This window comes from Populus trichocarpa, chromosome 1, assembly GCF_000002775.5.
Source record: "Populus trichocarpa isolate Nisqually-1 chromosome 1, P.trichocarpa_v4.1, whole genome shotgun sequence".
NCBI classification, from domain to species: Eukaryota; Viridiplantae; Streptophyta; class Magnoliopsida; order Malpighiales; family Salicaceae; genus Populus; species Populus trichocarpa.
In genome coordinates, this window is record NC_037285.2 from 37,628,513 (window position 1) to 37,650,597 (window position 22,085).

General features: G+C 33.9%; 1 protein-coding gene across 4 annotated transcripts; it reads right to left on the bottom strand.

Moving 5' to 3' along the window:
* Positions 1–2,221: 2,221 nt before the first annotated feature.
* On the bottom strand, positions 2,222–21,179 carry LOC7487524 (protein ENHANCED DOWNY MILDEW 2). Of its 4 annotated transcripts, none has more exons than XM_024598771.2 (19): positions 21,104–21,179; positions 20,469–20,887; positions 20,285–20,381; positions 16,584–16,637; positions 16,313–16,461; positions 13,172–13,268; positions 12,960–13,058; positions 10,750–10,997; positions 10,573–10,662; positions 9,893–10,444; positions 9,569–9,716; positions 9,324–9,425; positions 8,934–9,026; positions 7,270–7,311; positions 6,320–6,430; positions 4,026–4,100; positions 3,809–3,927; positions 3,673–3,733; positions 2,222–3,594 (listed from the first exon to the last, which is right to left on the bottom strand). In XM_024598771.2, exons 2-19 carry the CDS (start codon positions 20,882–20,884, stop codon positions 2,404–2,406), a joined length of 3,744 nt encoding a protein of 1,247 aa, XP_024454539.2. In that variant the 5' UTR covers positions 20,885–20,887; positions 21,104–21,179; the 3' UTR covers positions 2,222–2,403. The 4 variants fall into 4 exon arrangements, with proteins under 4 accessions (XP_024454539.2, XP_024454536.2, XP_024454546.2 ...); XM_024598768.2 differs by having other exon boundaries at positions 21,062–21,130; XM_024598778.2 differs by lacking the exon at positions 21,104–21,179 and adding an exon at positions 21,011–21,029.
* Between the last annotated feature and the right edge of the window lie 906 nt (positions 21,180–22,085).

The window sequence follows — 22,085 nt, forward strand, 5'->3', positions numbered from 1 at the left end:
GTTGCGGTTGCTTTTCAAATAACTTTTCGTGCCGAAATGCATGCCAATGATGTTTTTTTATTTTTAAAAAATTATTTTTGACATCAGCACATCAAAACGATTTAAAACATACAAAACATATTAAATTTTAGCAAAAAAAAATTTGAATTTTTTGGGAACGCGTTTTGCACCGCGTTCCCAAACATATTCTAAAATCTATTTCATTTGCACCGTAATTCTTAAGTCTCAAATATTTGGTGAAGTTTCTTGTCGCTAAGGCTATATCTTCATCATATTCACTATTGTATCTATTTCTATCCTCATCTTATTTAAAGCTTTTAGAGCTAGAGATTTCTTCTTGATATTACTATCATCAATCTCAAGCTCCTTAATTTTTCTTCAGGATCCAATAAACTCATTAAAATCAAGAGTTTATGTATGCATTTTCTTTTATGTCATAGAAGACTTAAAGTATAACTATTTAAGGTATTTTCAGGAACTATGCTAATTAATGTTATTAACTTTATCTTTAAAAAAAAATGTTATTAGCTAACCTATGTTGTTCTTTGAGTGCGCGTGTGTACCAATAAAAAAAAAAACTCAAATTTCATTGCAGTCAACACCTCGCTTCCAAGTTTTCGCAAACCTATTTATATTTTGAATTGCGTCTTCGTATATACACACACACACTTGATGAATATTCATTTGAAATTCTTAATTATAATCTATGCTTTAAAAAATAATGAAAGCTTAATGCACCTTAATGAATTGATACAATCTAAAATACATTTTTCTTGTTTCATATTTAACAGAAAAATATGCAATATATATCTTATGTTTTATATATAAAGATAGAAGATGGATAGATAAACATGTATAAGAGTAATGTTATACAAACAAACTTTTTATTTTATTGCTGATACATTAGTTTCCAACAGAATTTAATATGAAAACTTTATTATTTCACAAATATATTGAAAATTCAAGTTACATGTCTATATATAGTAAAGAGGTAATTTTTCTTATAGATAAAAGATTGTGTTAAAAAGTAAAAGATTTTCATGAATGCTCTGCCCCTACTTAATCATTTTCACTTCTTCGAAACTTACTCGGAAATTATCTCAAAATCAAATTCAAGCCAACTCATTTTCACCAGTCAATCATAGCAAAAATTAAGAGTATGGAAGGAGAAATTTCATCTAGCTCGGCCTAATTTCTTAGTTCACTCCTTGAACTTAAAGTTCGAGTATTTCTACTATTTCACGACCTTCTTCACATGTGAGGCCTCACCTTATACAATATTAATATTTTCATAAGCTCAACATTAAAGCCCTTTTACTTACAAGTTCTTACTTTTTATAAATCAAGTGGTCAAAGTGTCATTTACACTTTAATAATAATTTTCTAGCTTAATGAATAAAAGATTTAACCTCACAAAATACAATAATAAAGAACAATTTCTTTTTTTGGGGTGTTTTGGGGGGAGATGAAACTTTGCATATTCTTATGAGTGAATGATTGAAGAGAAAGAATAATCATAAACCTATAATACATTCTCAAGAAAAATCATTGATTAATATTTGATATATCAAAACAAAGATTAATTGACCCTTGGTCCAACATTTAGTTGATTAAAAAATAAAAAAGCAATTAATATTATGATAGCTCGAGAGACCGTCATGTGTAGGGTTGAAAGAAAAATTATTGTTCAGGACTTGTTTGGTTTCATTATAAGTGTAACTCTTACATCTCTTATTAGCTCTAGATTTCTTTCTTTTATTTCTAGGTTTTTCTTTCCTTCTGATGGCTCTCTCCCTCCTTCCTCTGTAAATACAATCTGAACCGATATAAATAAAATGAGTTTTTTTTATAGTTACTTGTAATAAATAGAATATAAATATTATATTGTTAAACTCGACTCAAACTTAATATATATATATATATATATATATATATATATATATATATATATATTATTTTAAACATAATAGACAAAATATAAATATATATAAATTCTTATACAAGACCAAAACCTGATCATAGATGCTCATGGCTAACCCTAACCTTCATGCAATGAAGCGACAAAATTAAAATTTTACTACAGGAGTAGTATTCGACTCGGCAGGTGATTTTTATTTAATAATGGTTTTTTTTTTCTAGTTATGAGCATCTAGAAAGGCCCAATTTGAGATGTTATGTTTGAGGCGAGGAGCTTGTCTTGCGTGTAAGTTTTGAGATTAGATTTGAGGGATGAAGTGAGATAAATTGATTTTTTTTTTTAATTGCCAGTAGCCATGTAATGAAGAGGTAGAAACTGGAATGGCACATACATTTCAGGCTTGCAGCATACAGCACACAGCTTGAGGTCGCTAATTTGTTTACATCACCACTTCAAGGAAAAGGCTTCCGACTATATCGGTATATCTACTCATTTAGCCAGCCTGCTGAGTGGTGTGGGTAAGGATGTTGAGGACCAGGAGCAAAGCCCATCGAATCAAACCGGTATCCAGCTCCCGGTGCTCTAGGATCATAACTGCCATTTCTATTCAGCATGGATGGCTCGGGACCCAAGCTGCTCATCCTCGTATGGTTTAATTCATCTAGCCGGGGAGCGTATCGCTGCATCGCTGACATATTCATCATATAGGGTGGTTCTGATGCCGATCCCATATGCCCATAAGGGATAGCTGGTGCTGGTTCCATATGGCCATATCCCAGATATCGCCCACTTGGATAATTCCACCGAGCAGAATCAGCACCTTGTAGCCCATAAAGGTGAACTTGTGGCTGTCTAACAAATTCTGTGCCGTTCATGCATCGTGTAGATTGCTCCTCCATATTGCCACCACTGGACAATCCATGGATGTTGAGTGAATAAGACTCGTGAATATTAGTGCAGTGCCTTCTATTCATGTCATCATGATTGCTGGCCCAGCTTCCGCCATAAGGTGTTGCATGCTGCTGCGAATATGAATCAGAAAAGCTAGGGTCCAAATGCTGATAACAATTTTTGCCTATGCCAGCCTGTGATTGCTTTTCAACGGATCTAGATGAACCGTCCAGTAAGGATCTACCATCAATATTGGGTGGTGGTGAAGGACGATGCACTCCCTTGTCTGAATCACTTGGAGAAGGCTTCTTTCCACCATTCTGTCTGCCCTCCAGTGATTTCTCACCCGTTCCTCTTTCAACCATTTTTTCACCTTGCCTTTTCTTCCTTGAAGTCTCATCAGAATGGCTCTTCCTAGGGCAATGACTATCTTGGCTTTCTCTATCACTGTTGTTGCATTGAGACCTTCCTTTATGATCATCATTAACTATTCCACAATTGGATTCTTCTGGCTCTTTACTTTGCAAGGGAATATAATTTGGAAGCATCGATGCACCAGCATTGTTATATTGATCATTAACAGGATCAGGGGTTTTTGTTTCAAAGTGGTTTTTGTCCAAATTTGATATTTCCTGTTGCTTGAACGGATGACCATGCTTTTGAGCTATTGCCTTGTGTTTTGCACTCCACTCTTGCCGGCTCCAAAGATAAAGAGGTGGGGCAGTCACATTCCACTGATCCATTTGCTTGTCATTCTCATTAACAGACCCAGGCAGATAAAATGACTGGAAAAAAAAAATGTCATAATGAAATAGAACATCCAAATTGATCCAGAAAGGAACTGCAAAATGCATATCATATACCTTCCCTGACAAAAAGTGATCATTCTCCCAGACTAAATTGTAAGGTTTCTTTTTGTCTAACCTGATCAAAGACAATAAAAATAATTTGTGTGTGAGAGAGAGAGAGAGATGGAAACAATTAAATGCAAACCATTACCTCTCTGTTTCTGGTGGAACAATAAGAATAAGGAGTTTGGGTTTAAACTGAAGAGCCTTGTCAATGAACTTGTTAGCCAAGGCTGCTTTAACTCCAAAAGGAGGATTCAGTCCCATAATCTGCTTAAGGAAAAAAAAGATCAATCAGACCATTCATTTAAAAAGCTCAGTAACCCAGGTTACTTATTCTTTACTCAAAAGGGAACAATCGTTCCTACCAACTGCGAACCCTTTTTTGGCAGTTCATCTGGACAAACAGTCATCCAATCCCTCTTCTCAAAATTAAAGTCATTCTGCCAGACATAAGAAAAGATATCAAACAGTCAAAATTTGGAAAAGCACTTAGATGCAAACACGCATAGTTCAGCACCAATGCTTGACAGCAAAATACACTAACAGTTTGATGTAGACAAAAAAAGAAACAAAATGCATATCTTTTTGTAGACAAAGGTATTTCAGTAATTTACATATTTGCTGGAAAATCTGGAAAAATTGCCGAAGCCTGGTTTTTATTTTCTGTTTAGCAATCTATTAGTTCCAAAGTAATTATTTTTATTAGATTTTTGCTATTCTAAATAGACTTATAATTTTCTTATATTGGAAAACAAGTCCTTGTTAGACTTGGAGTACTAGCAACTTTATATAAAGGTATTATGCAATGCCTTATTTTCATAAATCAGTTTGGGAAGAAAATTTCAGTAACTTTGTTTTTGATTATGTGACTCAATCTTCCTTCAGGTGTGACTCCTAAGAACCTTGGAAGTGATTCCTAGAAACCCTATTAGTGTGACTCTTAACAGTTTCTACAATTTCCAACAACTCAAATCCTATATTCCAAACATCCACACGTTCAAGCCCCATCAATCCTATAGCATATAGTCATCAAAAGGTTAACTCAAACTATAAAATTACTATTGACATCCCTAAACAGCCCCCCTGAAACTCAACTCCAGAACAGCACCGGAAGTTGCCTGCATCAAAGTCCATATAGCAAACTTAACCACAACAACTCCATTGAGTGACAGATAGAAATTTTTAGGCAGAAAAAAGGGACCAAAGACAAGTTCTTTTTATCAGCAATTTATTCCCATAGATTATTGGAACAAGTAAAAGACTAAATGCATAACAGCAGGCCCTCCAATGTTCTAGCTTGAAACACACTAGGGTACTGAATGATGCAAGCATTAAAAGGTTGAACTTCCAACACCACATTTATTTCCCTTCCAATCAAGGTCCAGCTGTGAACCTCAACTGTCAGAAGATACAAATAAAACTGCCTGGTATCCAAGCATTAAGAATTTCCCCCCTTCCACAACATAAAATCACCGCACTAGGATTGTATAAGATAAAATGTTTATGTTAATATTTCTAGCACAAGCATGCTTTTGCCTCCACATAAGGATGACATCAACCGTACACAAGAGGCTATGCTGGAGGTTTATAGAAAATTAGAATGTTGCAAGCTACCTCATGTACCAAAGAAGGTAATTTGATCAAAGAAATTGTTTGGGGCTTTGGTTTGTGGCTCATCCAATTTTGTCACTTCCCTCAGAATTCTTTCGCTTCGCTGGAATCATCCTTAAGTATGATCTAATGGGTCTTACACTGAGTTTCTATTTTTACTTATCTAGTTCATATCCGTGATTACTAGTTTCAAAGTTGAGATCCTCACCTGGGTTAAAGGAAACTTCACTAGATTACAAGTATTGATGACAACACCAGGAACTCTCAGTTCATCATTTTGCTGATTTGAAAGTGATTTCTTGTTAGAGATTTTGTTAGTTTGTGATTGATCTCCCTTCTCATGGTTCTTGTTCTTGTTCTTTTTTTCTTTTTTTCTTTTTCTTTTTTTGCCTTTTTTCAAAGACTGCTTGCCATCATTTACATCAATATTCACCGCCAATTGAGGAAAAAACCTGGTTCTTTATTTCTTGCTTTCCTTGAACCTTGAAACCGCTATCAAACCTCACTATGCTGAGTGTGTTCAGCAACCTACAAACTGCCACCAAACTTTGGCCTAACAAACCCCACAAGTTTTTTCTTCTGATTTTTTTTTTAAAATTTTTGTTTTTTATTATTTTATTTTATTTGAGGGGGAGACCAGAGACCTATGAATCTGCCTTAATATATTTAAAATTTTCTCAATAATTCCACTGGAAAAAATGTCAAAACTATCATAACCTCGAACCTACCTCTATTATCCGGTGCATACTTCTGTTATAAAACATTATTAGACATAACACAAATGTAGTTATATACCCCCAAGCCACTTCTAAGGCCAACCCATATATGTATAACAAATGAAATTAAAAAATAATACTAATAAAAGCCAAGCCAATACACAGATGATCAAATATATGTAGGGCTTGTTATCCTGCCCACTATTCAGGTAGGTAAAGCTTGAATTTTTTTACTATAGGGGAATCATTGAGAAATTAAAAATATATGGGTAAATTTAAAGCTTGTTATCAGATTAAGGCAAAATAATTTCTTATAAAAAGGTAACAGTTACCTTTGGCTGAATAACATCGTAGTTTTTGTATGAGCACTTCTTTCCCATCTCTTCAAGCTTCTTTTTCATAATGCAACTGAAATCATTAGCACCACAGCAGAAGTCGACAATCTGTCCACGGGAGCTAACAATTACCAGCTAGTTGCCAAAATAAGCTTAAGCATCATCTTTTAAAAATGACGTGAAAAGTTACAGTTATTCCATTGGAAGTGACGTTTTTAATGTAAACAAAATTCAAAACAAAATGCATATGCAGGTCATCAAATTATGTTACCAGAACTAAAACATAGAAACAATGAAAAAAGGATTATTAAAAATAATTCAACCGATTTTCTTTGGTCCCAAAAGAGGATAGATAAAGGAAGATGCTTTGAATATCTATAATAGAAACTTTCCTCATTTTAAGCGTTCAAGTTTTGTGCCAAGCTTGTGCTCAACAAAGAGAAACAAAAGCTTGCCAAGAGCCATGATGAAATTAGGAAAGAGTGAATCAACATTTTTCAACAGGATGGAGATTGAACAAATCACTATACAATCTTTGGATCAAATTAATAAGACGGGGGATTAAAACAGCTCTAGAAGATAGCTGATATTGAGGATCCTCCTTTATGAAAAGTTCAAGATGGAAGAAGAATATAAACCAATCATCAGCTACAAATACATCTCTTCTAAGAATCTGCTAAAACAAAACCAACAGGAAAATCCATTTACCAAAATCTATTTATCAGCCAAAACAAGATCCTTAAGACATTAGGAATACACATTTGATAGTAATGTCTGGTTGAAATTTTGAAAATTTGCAGCTCAAATTTTTAAATTTCAGGAAGGCATGTAAATATATATAAAATTACACATATAGGCATATATACATTTTATGATCAATGTCAATTTGAAGCATATCCATGCCAACAAAACAAAATATTCCAGGCAACACGTAGTTAATGTCTTACCATATCGCCATTTTCAACATACCAACAGAGAATATCAGCAATCTGCACATTCAGAATCTGGTTTCAGAATTCTTTACATGTGATAGAAGCACGAAAAACAAAGCAGTATTCACTCCATTTTCCAAACAAATTGAAATTATGAATTGCATAGAGCAGTATATATTTAATGCATCCCTTTGTATGCATGTATGTGCATACAATTATACCCATGCTGCAGATTGCTGTCCTTAATTAAAGGGAATAATTATCTTTTTCCTTTTCCTTTTCTTTTTCAGTCACTAATTATGATTCTGTCTACAAAGAATTCCCTTGTCATTTGCTGACATTCTAGAATTAAACACAAATAGGCAATACTGGAAAAATAAGATTGACTTAGCAAGTATGAAGGCTAGTTCAAATAATCAAGAAATATCTATTTATCATTCTATGCTCCCTTCTCCACCACCATTTTCCCAATGTATGCAACTCTAATATCATGGACCCATAAGCTGAGCTCATCTACAGACTCGAAGGGTGGCTTAAGTTGGAAAATGGATAGGAAATAAATCAATACGGTTAAGAAATTAAGAAGAGGTGGACTTGGAGTGAAAGAGCAAAGGCAACAAAATTTGGGCCAATTCTGGTTTTGCCAAAATCAAACATATTGTTCATTGGTACTTGATCATTCTACAGACTCGATATCTTTATCTAAAAAATATCATCCAACTAGTTAAAACTACTAGATTTCCCGGTTAAAATAAAAATTTATAATCTTACCCATGTTGATATCACCTTTGTCATTCTAGTTGTTTTTGGCATGCTTGCTTTCTTTCACCATGTTCTTTCTCTGTGGGTTTAATTTATAACTTGTTTCAGGTAGAAATAATTATCAAAGAAAATTGCTTTAAGTTGTTGTCATCCATGACCTCTAGACTTAACATTCCTATCCTTACCATCTCCTTTAAATTTATGAATTTTACTTCAGTTTTCCATTTGAGTTGACTTGTAAAATTCAACGAATTGTACCAAATCAAATCATGACTAAATCACAAGATTCTTATACATATGTGATTCACCCCACAATTTGCATCATTTTATAAGTGAATCAAGACAAATTGTAAGATTCTAACCACCATGATATTAACCATAATCAGACTCCTTAAGTCTTTGGACTTGCACCATGCAACTTTTTGTTGTATGCATCATGAGAGTGGCCAAGTTAATATCAAGGCAGCGATGCAGACAGTTATACCCAACACAATGTGGCCACCACTCCAGGTTCAAGTAAACTTGTAAGGAGGCTTGTGTAAGGATTCATTACCCAACTCAACCATGAAACAATCACAATCTGTTTGGCTTTTCATTCTCATTTCTTTCATATTGTCTGAAGCTGGTACATTACCTCAAGATACATGGTGGAAAGCTTTTTTGACACATCTTTTAAGCAACTTCACATCATTGATGTTGAGCTAGAATTTTATTTTTATTACACACCCGCATACTGCAGACTCTAAAACAAATTGATATTTATAAGATATTGCATTTGAAATCACTAGCACATGGTGTAGAAAAGTAAAAAATAACAATTGAAGATGGTGCATATCATTGCAATTATTGTTAGAAGGCTTCTGGCATTAGATAATTAAAAATAAAAACAATAAAAATAAATAAATAAACAAATTTACCTCCACAAGTTTCTCTACTTTTGTAAAATGGCGACCAAAGGATGTATAGCGCATGCCGTACAGAAATGGTGCAAGATACACTTTCAGCTTGTTCTAGAGGCATCAATCAACAGGTTAATAAACATCAAGTACAGCACTGTTAAAACACATTCAAAAGTAACAATCTCTAATATTCCAAGCATTTAGTTCAGGAAAAAAGTAGCACGCATCACTAGGGATCTTCATTGATAGAAAACAATCATTTCTCTAAATGTAGCATCACTAAAATGACAAATCAGTGCAAAATTCACTCTTAAAATCATATAAATTGCAATGCAGAACCTGGGGGAAATAATGCTCACTGTATACAATGATACAACAGTTGAGAGCAGGATGAGAAAGAACAACTACCTTCCATTTAAACACCTGGTTCAGAACATCCGGTTCACAAACAGCTTTAGCATCTTCAATGCTGCATTTTTCTTCCAGCTTTTTTAGAGCTGTCCTAACAGCCTGGATGGAGTGTATAAAGTATAATTACTTGTGGAGAAGAAAACAGGTTGACAAGATTACTAGCAACTTCTATGGAAAAAAGACCTAATATAGATAAAATTATTAATTACAAGGATTGATAATTAGAGGGTGACAACAGGTACCTCAACAGTACCCTCCACCTTTCCCAATGTAATGTTTTTGTCCACTACATTTTTTGAAGAGTGCACATGTGTAGATGGAACTTCATGCTTTTTTATAACATTATCCAAGGTTATTGATGACGCAGCCTCTTTCACTAAAGCTAAAAGCCTGCATAGAATTCAAGTCTGAGATATGGTTTAACATAAAAACTGTAACTTTGAATCGTCATAATTCCCTTGTAATTTAATAATGAAAACAAGAGTAGAAACAAGAGATTGCGTAACTATTTCAAACAAAAATACGAAAGGTGCAACTATTCCAAAGTGGAAAATTTAAAAGGTCACCTCCTTTGTGTATCGGCATCCAATGAAGGCAGTTCACTGGTTAACTTCTTTCCAACAGACTTAACAGCCAAAGATTTATCAAGTTCACTGCCAAAAATATCCTGCTTCCTGAGCTTTGCTTTTCCGGACTTGATAGTCATGAAGCCATATAACTTGTCACCCAGTGAGGTCTTGTTTACGTTGGCTGTTGTAGACCTCTCCACCTCTGATGAAGCAGACTTTGTATTTTCCCTTATAGACTTTCTGGATGGATTATTCATTCTCATTTTCCCCAATGAATTTGATTCAGATGATATCTGTTCACTGTCATTGGTAATTTTAACAATTTTTGCAGAAGAAAACATCTCTTTGGATGCTTTAGTACGAAATGTTCCTGAAAATGATTCTTCTGAGGTAAGCCTCTTTTTCTTTGACAAACTTTCCTCTTCATTTGCAGGAAGCTCAGATGTCTTTCTTTTCTGTACTTTAGCAGCAGTATTCTTTCCTCCAACATCAGGGAACCGTATGTGATCTCTTACTGGAGTTCCAATGTCTTCAATTATGTCATGTTTCCTTGTCCAAAACAAAAGGAAAAAAAGAATGCAAACACCCCATTTGACCAATTATTCCCAACAAAGTATAGGGCTTGTGTGTGTTCAGAGAGAAAAGGAGAGAGAGAGCAACTAAACAACAACACTTACAAGCAATAAATCAGTATACGGTTAGGTAAAAGATTCTGCCAGGCCCTTGCTATAGTATCTTCATCTGCTTCATTTTCAAAAGCTATCTCTCTGGTAACAGCAATATGAATATCACATCAGACACATATTTACACTGCTACATGAGAATGAAAAGTGATATAGAAAACCAGAAACTACTTTGGCAGGCATTTCTGGTGGTATGATGTTGGACACCGCCTGCACACAGCAAACTGCAAATCACTTTTCTTCTTATCCTCTACTTGTTTACAAATGCAGCACTTATGAATGGGACATGCAAAACTATCCCCAGCAGCAATCTTTTTCCGAAGTTCCTCAGCAGCAACTTTGTCCTCTCGATGGAGCATTGTTGCAGCACAATGCGGGTGATAAAAATGGCCACAGGTTGCATTAGCGCATCGAAAGACCTGACAAGTAATTGATTGAGCAAGTTTGCAGTATAAAATGTAGATATATATCATTATTAAAGAGAAACCTGGAAGACTAAGATCTCAAGAAAATGGTACTGGCATCCCAAGATATCGACAGAAGCCATAACCAAAAATCCATTTTAACACCCTAGAATATATGAAGGCATGCAACAGTTTGGATTATTTTTTTAAAACAAAAAAAAGCACTTAAGAACTGGGAAGGAAGAAGGAAGGTTTTTGACCTAAGAATCATCCTGTAGGAAAGATGCCAATGAATCAGATTAGCTACCAGACAAAACAAAGAGCTAGGATGTGAAGTGAAAAGTCTCAAATTTGGAAGGCATTGCTACTCACATTATAAAGGAATGAGTCAAAGATCCCTTCCAGGAAATCAAATTTTAGGTGATATTTTATCCTTTGAAGAGTATATGCTCCTTACCTTTAAAGAAAATCTGATAACCGTAAGAAAATAATTATTCTAAGGTGTGAAAAAAAAACATTGGAAATATTTGGATGAGAGGTAGGCAAAAAAAGTAGAGTTCGAGAAAGAATATTAACAGGAAACATATGCACTTGCAATTACAATTAGATGCTCATGGGAGATCCAAGGAAAAAAGAACATGATTTTATAAGCACAGCAACACTTGTTCAAACTCACTCTACATTGACTAACAAATAGGAAACAGCAATCTCAATGCACACAATAATGTGTGCCTCAGGTGTGAAGTGGATTTGCTTATACCCAAATTCCAACACACACAGCAAAATCTGGAAATGAATATTTACATAAGCAAAAAGACACAAAAAAAGGAAAAGAAGAACTCAATTGATATAATTAGAAAAACTAGTGGTGTGAGAATAAAAGGAAGCCACAGATGGTAAGTCCAAAAATTTAGCATAACCAGCTGGAGAGCCAAGATCAAGTTGAATGAAACTGAGTCCCATGATCTTCAAGCATGGTTTGTTTAATAATATAGCTCAAACTTAAACAGAGTTCAAAAAGAAGAAAAGTTTCAGGGTTTCAAATGCGCTTGAGCTTATCATAAACAATAGAGATCAGATAGATGTGAACAATTTCAATTCACTTTAACAATGCTTTTCTTTTTCTCAGTAATGTATACTTGTATTGATTTAGATGTCACAAAACCAAGTTACTGATTAATGTCTACTTTACAGTTACTATTTATACAAATCCAATCATATCTACAAGCCAATTTTTCAAAAGAAAAGTACAGCAGTATGAACATTTCTAGCCAAATATTGGACTGGTCAAGTTTTTTCATGAAAGTTGTGAAGCTTTAAATTTCTGACAAGGTCACCTTGTTTGGCTAAAAAAAGAGCTCAAATGAGTAATTGAACTTGAATGAAGCAGGAGTAGCTGGGTTCATTTTATAACCTAGCCAGTAGAGGATGACACCAAGGGAGAGAGAGAGAGAGCTACAGTGATTCCCTGCTAAGCCAACCAGCCAAGAGAGCTAGCTAAGAAGAGCAATTGCAATCTTGGCCCCCTCTCCCAGCAACCCAAAAAAGGGGCTGCATGAAATAGCAGCCCTGTGAAAAGATATTGGACAAAAACAAGATTTATCATCAAGCTTCCGCCTCTATGAAAACATGCAAAATGGCATAATATATAAGAAAGAAAAGGTACAAAGATAAATGCAAGAGTCAGGGCTATTGAACGTGAACCATCAAGGGTAAAGTATCCAAAAAACATTTATGTCATGATGCTAATTGAATTCACCTCTAAAATGGAAAGAGAAAAAAAGCTCCAAACATCCATATCATCAAACAGAAAAATAAAATAGGCCAAGAAACTCTAGTGGTTAAAATAATTTGGGAAAACAATATTTTTGTCAATGCAGGACTGGCTACTGTAAATCACAGCATGCTAGAATGGAAAATAATATGATGAACATATGAAATGGGAAACCTATCCATTCTCTTACACCAAATCCATACCTCAGCACCAGAAAATTTATCAGATGAACCTAACTTTCCACAGGCAAAACATTGATGCTGCTTAAATTTGCAATTCTTACAAAAAAAACTCTGCATTGCCTGCCCAAAGAGAAAAGACATCAATGCTGAAAGATAAAAAAATAAATACAATCACTAGACTGAAAAACAATAAGAAAACTGAATTACGAAGAAAAGAAGTAATGGCTGCATACTTCAACTTCCCTATTAGTAAAGCCAAGAGACTCGCAAGCAGATTCTTCACCAGCCTCTACAGTTGCATGAAATGACCTCAAGCAACTCCCTTCACAACTGTATAGTATTACAAATCAAATGTGCAACCGATATCAGAGATCAGAGACAATGCTAACACAAAACAACACCAAGTTGAACCAACAAGCGTAGATATTCAAATTAATTCATCCAAGTATTAATTCTATACCAAAAAAATAAAGGAGTGCAGCACATTAACATCTTTAAGAGAAGATGAAGATTCATCTAAAATAAATATGGTAACTTCACATTAATAACAAAATGTAATCAAGCTTCCTTGTAAATGTTAACAATTGTATCCAGCATGTTGTAAGCCTTTTATACAGTAAAATGGAGTGAACTACACAATAAAACAATAAGTGGAAAGGATTTTAATAACACATATAAAAAGAAGGCCATGGATACAAAAAAAAGTAATTTAATGCCACTAATGTGTTTATTCACTCCAAATTTGTTATTCCAACCACTGCCTTAGAATTGTCAACGTTTAAATTTTTGTATATTGTTTGTATTCATTAATGATAAATTGTGGTTGAGGCATAGCCAGGTAGATACACCTCTTGCTTGCAAAGTCGGTTCTAAATTCAAATCCCCTTTGGTAAAACAATCAACCAAAAGATACTTGTGTTAAAAACTGAAAGGAAATCATCATTTTTAAAATCATATTACAATGACAAGTACAAGAACTGCAATTGAAGTATTTTGATAATATTTAGTATATCAATCTTGTAACCTAAATTGTTGTTATACTTCCAAAAAACGCGCCCCTGAGTTATCTGTTAAGAATTGAACTCTTCCACTCCCAAGAAACAAATATTTCGAATATAGCATTGTAGCCAATAAATTCACAAAGTAGCATGTTTTTGACTCGTGAACTTCAAATTTTAATATATGATGTGTGCAAGCTACAGAAAAATTCATATTTAAGATTATACTTTTTGTTCTTATAAAGTCCACTTGTAGTTCCTTCCCACATTCTTTTGCTTCATACTTGATCTCATCATCATCTATGACTTCCAATACTTCAACCTTTGTATCTAAAGAAACTTCAAGATAATCTTTTATAATATATTTAGAGGAATTGTCAGGAAGTACCATTTCCTCTATGTCCTTGTTTGCCATATCTTCAAAATATTTAGAGGAATTGTCAGGAAGTACCATTTCCTCTATGTCCTTGTTTGCCATATCTTCAAAATATTTAGAGGAGTTGTCAGGAAGTACCATTTCCTCTATGTCCTTGTTTGCCATATCTTCAAAATCACTATTTAGGAGCTTTATTGATTTCTTCTTCACCATTTGTACAATAAACATCGACAAGTATAGTAGTATTTGCAACGGTGTTGTTGTTGTCACTGTTGTGATGTTTAAACTGTCTACTTTGAATAGACAACCCCTCCTCCATAATTTTCTTATTTGCTATTTTAAAAGGTTGAACAAAAGGCAAATAATAACAATACTTGCCTACGATTGTCTACCCAAAATATAAAATCTCTTCATAATCATCTTGTATAAACTCCAAATTAATGATTGTCTTAAATCTTGCCAAGATGGAATAAAGGCATACCAGTACAAGTTCTGAAGTCTAGAAATTCAAACCACCATTTTCTAGCAATATAAAAAAGTTTTCATGCGACAAGTCCTGCCTTTAGACGATAAGGAACTTTGTTGAAATAAAAGTAAACTTCCAACTTTTTCAACCAGTTAATAAGTTTTTTCTTCGAAAATCTCCCATCATAGAATGGAATCTCATCAAATTCAAGAATAGGTCTAAGGTTTGGCTTGCCTCGAGGTAAGTCTCAAGGCAAGTTCCTCTCCTATTCACGATCCTTGTTTGCATTACCCATTAGCCGAGTTAGATTTGCTATGGCTTGCTCTAGACGATCCATTATTTGTTCCTGAGTTTGCTCCAAACAATCCAGTTTCTGATCCTATGCCTGCACAATGACCTAGAGGGCCTCCAGTCCTACATGAGGAGTGGGTTGCTACTGTTTGCTTCCATCGAAGAGGCCAAGCTGTTTTGATACCAATTGACGCGGCTTATAGCATGGATAAAAGCTAGGGTTCTCAAGCCCCAAGGGTTAGCGTCACTGTAGAGGAATAGAGAAAATCTATTGACATTTTATTAAAAGTTTGAATAGTTTGAATTTGAATGTTTTCAAAATATACTAGACATCCCTATTTATATTAGTTCTAGATCTAAATCCTTTATAGTAAGGATTTCTAATTAAAACTTACATAACTAATAGAATTCATTTAGCATTAGGATTCCTAACTAGTAAAATTCTAATTAAATTGAAAGTCATAATCTAAATAGAAAAAAAAATCTAAATACAACAAGGTAAATAAAGATAATCTCGTACAGTAACTTCCAAGCCTTATTTGAAAACCTTCACGATCTCCGATCATCATGAAATTTTAACCCGCCTTCATAATCTTTTGTCAAAATTTCAAATAGATTCAATAGTCGAATTAAAAGTTATACCTGATTTACTAAATTGCATCTTGGACTCTTCTTAAATTCTTTGAAACCTAAAAATCTTAATCATTAATGAAATAATACAATAAACATTATCATGCCAAGAATATTGATGAAATTACCCCACAACATTTGCAATGCATGAGCAAGTATGACTATCAGGTTAATTTAATTTTAGCCCCTTGAGATTTTAGTATGGCTAAGCTTTAGTTCTTGTACTTCTAAAACCAACAAAGTAATTATTGAGAGGCATTTTTTAGTAAGGCATATAAACTAAGGAGCAAAAGAACTTGCTAGACCATAAACCATCATGATTGTCATGTTAGCTTTAAAAGCAAAAACTAAATCTAGCCTTATTAAAATTTCAAAAATAAAAGCAAATTATCATGGGTATTGAGAATTGCTATAACAATGATCATTGTGACAACATGGTCAACAGTGAAATGTATTTTAAAAATGAAAAACTCATTAAAAGAAATGCCAAAAGTACCGTATATCATGCATGGGAAACACTCATGAAAGCAACATAGAGGGAGAAAAAGAACAAAATAGTTGCTAACAAAATCATCAACCTAATTCAAGAAAGCAGCCAAGAAAAAATACATACCATAAAAGGTTACCGCCATTATCACAAAATGCACAAACAGAATCAAATAGTTCGTCCTCATCATTGGATTCATCTTCTTCTAAATCTTCAAAGTTATCATCTTCCACATCATCGACTATGAATGCAGACATTGTTGCCGCTTGAAAATCCTGAAAAATAATGAACTACTTGCTCAAAACATCATGATAATTTACCGAGAGCACAATAGAAAGAAAGATCATTGATAGCAACACTTTGAAAGAACAAAGCAAACAGGTATGCAGAGAATAACCTCATCAGACAGCATCTTTTTCCTTGGCTTCTCCCCAAGAAAATTGAGTAAGAACTGTTCATTTAGTGCACACATATAGAAAGGTTAGAATAACTCAGGAAAGCAAGTGGAGGCGGAATAGGTTAAAAAGAAAAAGTGGTTTCCCTCATTTCAACCGAAAACCAATGTCATTAAGTCTTAAAATCTCCTTCAGATTCTCTTAAATTGCTCACCATAAGCAGAAAGAAAATCAAGAAGTTAATTGTCGAATATTATAGAATACAAGAACAGAAGAAAGACAAAGTAAGAGCATTAAACAAAGAAATTATGGCAAATTTGGTGTAGATGAAGGCCAAAAACTGTTTTTACATCCTCCAAAAGCAAGTTCCTACTAATCGATAATGACATAAAGGAAACAGTATGTAAAGGAAAGAACAGGAGAAGAGACAGGGTAATGAAAGACAACCAATAATCATGTTGTAAATTTCTTATGGAACAGGAGAACAAGAGAAGAGACAGGGTAATGAAAGATAACCAATAATCATGTTGTAAATTTCTTATGGAACAGGCTTTGGGGAAGAGAAACAAAAACTTAATAATTTTCCGTTCACATAAAGGTGAGTTCAGAAACTGTAAAGAGATGAAAGATCCACCATGACAGCAACAATGTAATTAAGAGGAAATAAATAATGAGAAGGGAGAACAAATAGATGTTGGTTGTTTATCATGTAAGCTTTGGCACAAATGTCAATTGTTTGTGGTAATTAAATTTGTGATTGATTGAGTGAGGCCAAGGCATCCACATTGATGAATCCAACTAATTAATATAGTATCCCTCATTTTCTTGATCAATTTCATTGTACTTGTGTAGAAGTGGAAGACAATAGGTTTCTCGACGTGCAATAATGAATAAGTTCAATTAATGTGAGTTTATTCCTTTGTTAGTTCAGAAATTACCCTCCCCTCGACCACACCTCTCTCTCTCAAAATATATATATTCCATAACTTCCAAATCCTAAACCTCCTCCTCCAAACATCCAAAATCCTCTCCCTCTCTAAATCTCATTTCTCTTTCCCTCTCTTTGAAAATATTGAATTGAAAAACTCAATTCCTCTACTGGCACCACTCGACCAGCCCCCTATCACTGACAAATAAAATTATATGGCATAAGTAGAAGGATTGTTTTTTCTAATCTTTTTCTCCCTTCCATTATTTTCAAATTCAGCATATAATTACTCTATGTGGATGTTAGCACAACCTTATCATCCATTAATGTAGTTGTTCTTACATCATAGTTCTTTGCTACAAAAGAGAAAGGCTGCACCAAAATAAGAAAAGCACAGAAGGCCTCTGTGTGAATGTTCAGAACTGGCATCTAGTTCCTAATTGAAGAGCTGCACTTTCTGCTAATATTCACCTGAGTTTGCCAATCAAGGCTACTGCCCAAAAATAAAACTCTGTTACCAAGCAAGAATCAATTAATTAATAACAGAAATAGATTATTTCTATGGGTTCAAACTCCAACTTTTAACTAATAATGGATCAGGAAATTCCTTTTAACTATAACTTCATCATGAGCTGAATTTTTTTAGTTTAAAATACAACCTACAAAAGCATTATTCTTAGCCATGCAATAACCGCCAAGTTTCAAAAACAAGAGGAAAAATTAATCTTCTGATGTAGACATGTTTCTTGGAGATCCACAAAAGTACAGTTCATAAGACAATGGCAGACTAATGCTGGGCAGATGAAAATAATTCTAGTACATAAACCAAAACAAATAAACAAACAAACAAATAGAAATATATTATTATTCACAGTTCAGATGATCCTTAAGCATATCATCAATTACTTCAAGTTGAATACTAAAAAAGTGCCATAACCTACATTTCTTAGTCACGTGAGACTTGATAAAGAAGTCAAATTTACAAGCACATCAAATAAATACATGCCCATAAGCAGTTTGTAGTGAAAGCATGACATGCATGGTTTGAAGCCATGCCTGAAGGAGAATTTAGGGTCAAGTCAGCTTTTATTTTGTGTCACAGAATGAAATCACTCATCATTTAACTGAGTAGTGAAATTTTTGCACTTAAATTAGTCAAAGAAAGCTGCCTAGTATATTTCCTTCTTTCTCCTCTTCACTCCTTGTATTCCGGTGTGTTCCAATGATGAAATACTTTACATTAAGGAAATGAGCTTGAAATGATCCAAATACAGATGAGACTTTCAAGTCCTGGATACTTTTGTCCAAATACAGTAAATAACAATCAAGGTAATCCAATTAGGGACCAAAACATATAATTAAACACAGAACGATGGTTGGAGTTATTTCTTCTATTGAATTTACTTTTATATCCTGTTCTAAAGTCATTTACAATACAGATTGTTTTCAGAGTGTGATTTTCAATGTCAGACATTTAAAACGGAGAACAAACTCCAAGCTAACAGTTGTCCATCCATCTTAAAACGGGGCTAATCAGGATAAGAAAAGAAGAAAGTTCTGACCAAATGAAGGAATGATATTGGAGATCAGAAGAAATTGATATGCCAAGGTTACTTTTCTTCCATAGTCTGCCATCTCTCTCCCTCTCTTCTCCTGGGACAAGATACACCAGCTAACCTCTCCCATGCATGAAAATCAATAATGGTAGTTTTGAAGGATAAAAAATTATTTAATGCAATAATCCATGTTGCTTTGTTGTTGGGTGGCCAGAATTTAAAGCTGAATGTCAGACACGGATTTCAAACCCATACTAGTATCCGGTTGTATTTGCACAACTACCTTGGATCTGCCAAGTCTGAGAAACACAAACTCAGACCTTTTAAAGTGAGCTACTCTCCACACAAAAAAATCACAGGTCATCATCCTGAAAATGCGATTGAATATAATTCATTATGGAATTGTGCATCCATTCCTAAGAGAATGATATGAAGGATGTGATGGTGAATATGGTTTACTGGTAAGGGGGGAATGATTACAAGAGAATCACTCTCCTTGTTTAAGGCATGTAAGGGGAGCAGGAATTTCTCACAAGGCATAAATTTTCCCAAAAGCAAGGGTAATTATTACACTAAGGGAGTGGGTTAAAATTTAAAACCTCACTCCACCCCCAAAGTTTGAAATTCTTCTCTTTTTTTTTTTTTTTTGTGCCTCTCACTTCTCCTTTTTGTCATCATATCACAATACGATTTTTTTTATTATATTTTTTAATCTCTAATAGTATTTTATCACTCTCTTCTACTGCTCTTAATTTCTCCTCTTTGCAAACACAACTAAAAATCATTAAAGCATAACTATAACAATGTTAAAGTTACAATTGCAACAATCACTCACTTACTATTTCATCCCACTTTTTTCACCTCCTACCAAACTCAACCTTAAAAGGAAGACAAAGAGAGAAAAGTAGAGCATTTGCTCCTAGGATAGGTGGTAACACAGAGTACCACATGAATGGAAATAAAATTATTTGTTCATTTTATTAGAAAGTTGTTATTCACAGCAGCACTTGTTTAATTACATGTACACATTTACAGAAAAGGTTTCGAATTGTCAAGATCATCCTGTCAGCTTTACATATCAAAAAATAGTCCCAAGCTCCACTTACTCTTTAAGAGTCAAGACATGCGTGAGCAGAAAATATTTGAACTGTGTATAAACTTTAAAGCACATAAAACGGCGTATAATAAGAAAACAAAAGGCTTACTAGTTTATACAGACCTTGCATTTTGCTAAGGAGTTTTCTCTTCGAACAGCTTCACCGATTAAATCCAAGTGGTCCACCAAATCGTTCTGAGAAGGTCTGTGCTCATACAAACTACAAATTTAACGGTGACTGTCAAGGCCCGCGACACAAAAACAAGCAGAACAAAAGCTAAAGAAAGACACACGAAGTCTCAATTACCTGAAAGTTTTTGACAGGTAATCCCACACGGATTTCCCGGATGCTTCTGGGTTCCACCTTGCAAAATGAAGGCAATGCACGGTAATCAGTACCGTCCTAATCATTATCTCATAGCTCTTTCTCGGTTTTCCGAGTTCCATCCAGCATTTCTCCTTAGTGAGCACTGATATCTGCGGTGTTGTGTTGGACAAATCAAACGTCCACGCTATGACTTGCTTGTATATGGTGCGGAGCCCATTGTCCACACTCCCTTTCAAGAAAATCATGTGGTTTTTCTTCCCATCGTCAAAATTCTTGCTTTCCCTCCATCTAATTGGTAACAAAGAGAATGAAAGTGGCTCATCTTTATCATCTGCAAAATGATAGGTTGACACAGACTCCGGCAGAGTATCCGCCTCGTCGTCCGATGAAGCCATGCCCTACAACAAACAATCACATAAATCATTTCTTGTACGCCCAAAGATATGAATTAGGTTTCTATTCTTGAACCCTATTTTAATGCAATTTAGTAATAATAGCGGAAAATCCAGTTAAAATTATACAAATTAAATCCTAAACTATCAACACTGGCATAATTGAAATCGAATAGAGACTTTGATAGCCGAAGACGACCGAGGAGAGAAAGAAAGCCTCACAAGTTTCTTGCCGGGTGGAGAATAACCCTATTTTAATGATAAATAGGAGAGATTTGAAGAAAATCTAGCGTTTATACAGAAGAAAAAAATATTATTACTTTAAATTAAATTTTTATATTTTATTTTAATATACTATGTTAAAAATAATTTTTAAAAATTAAAAAATATATATATTATTTTAATATGTTTTTAAATAAAAAATATTTTAAAAAACAATCATTATCGTATTATAATTTATAAAATTATTTGTGTATATCTACTTCTTAAATATAAACTAATTTGTCCAGCCATTTTGTTATTGATATATTTTTCAATGCTTAATTAAGTTATTCTATTATTAATTTTTAATTCTTTTTCATCCTGTATTTTATTGATATTAATTGTCTTTAATTTTTTTATAGAAAGTAAAGAAACAAATCATGATAATTTTATAAAAAAAACAAATCAAAATAAATAATGAAGTTTAATTCTTAATCAATTCAATATTGAATAACAAAATTTAAAAAAAAATCTAATAAAAAACAAAGACAATGTGCCTAAACCTAAAAAAATCCTAAACACATGGGTGCACCTCTCTTTTTCTTTTTTCAATTAGACAAGTGACTCGTCGTTCACCTATTTGTTTTTGAAAAGAAAGCACAGATGACGTATCGCTTGTTGTGGCAAACAACACGTCATCTGCAACCCAAAATCTAATCACCTCCGTGGTGCTTAAAAAATAGAAGGATGTGATTTTCGAAACCAAATATCTTTTTTTCAACCATTTATAACTCGAAAACACCAAAAAACACCTTAGGGATCTAAATAAACTCATCTATGGTTTCTAATAACCTAAAAACATGTTAAAAATCAACTTGAATTGGAAAAACTTCTCGAGCCCATATCTATTATCTCAAGTAAGGTGAAGGCCAAAGAACACCCCAATAGAACTTCTCTCATCAAATAGATTTTGTTGACACTAAGAGCAACATTTTTCATGGTT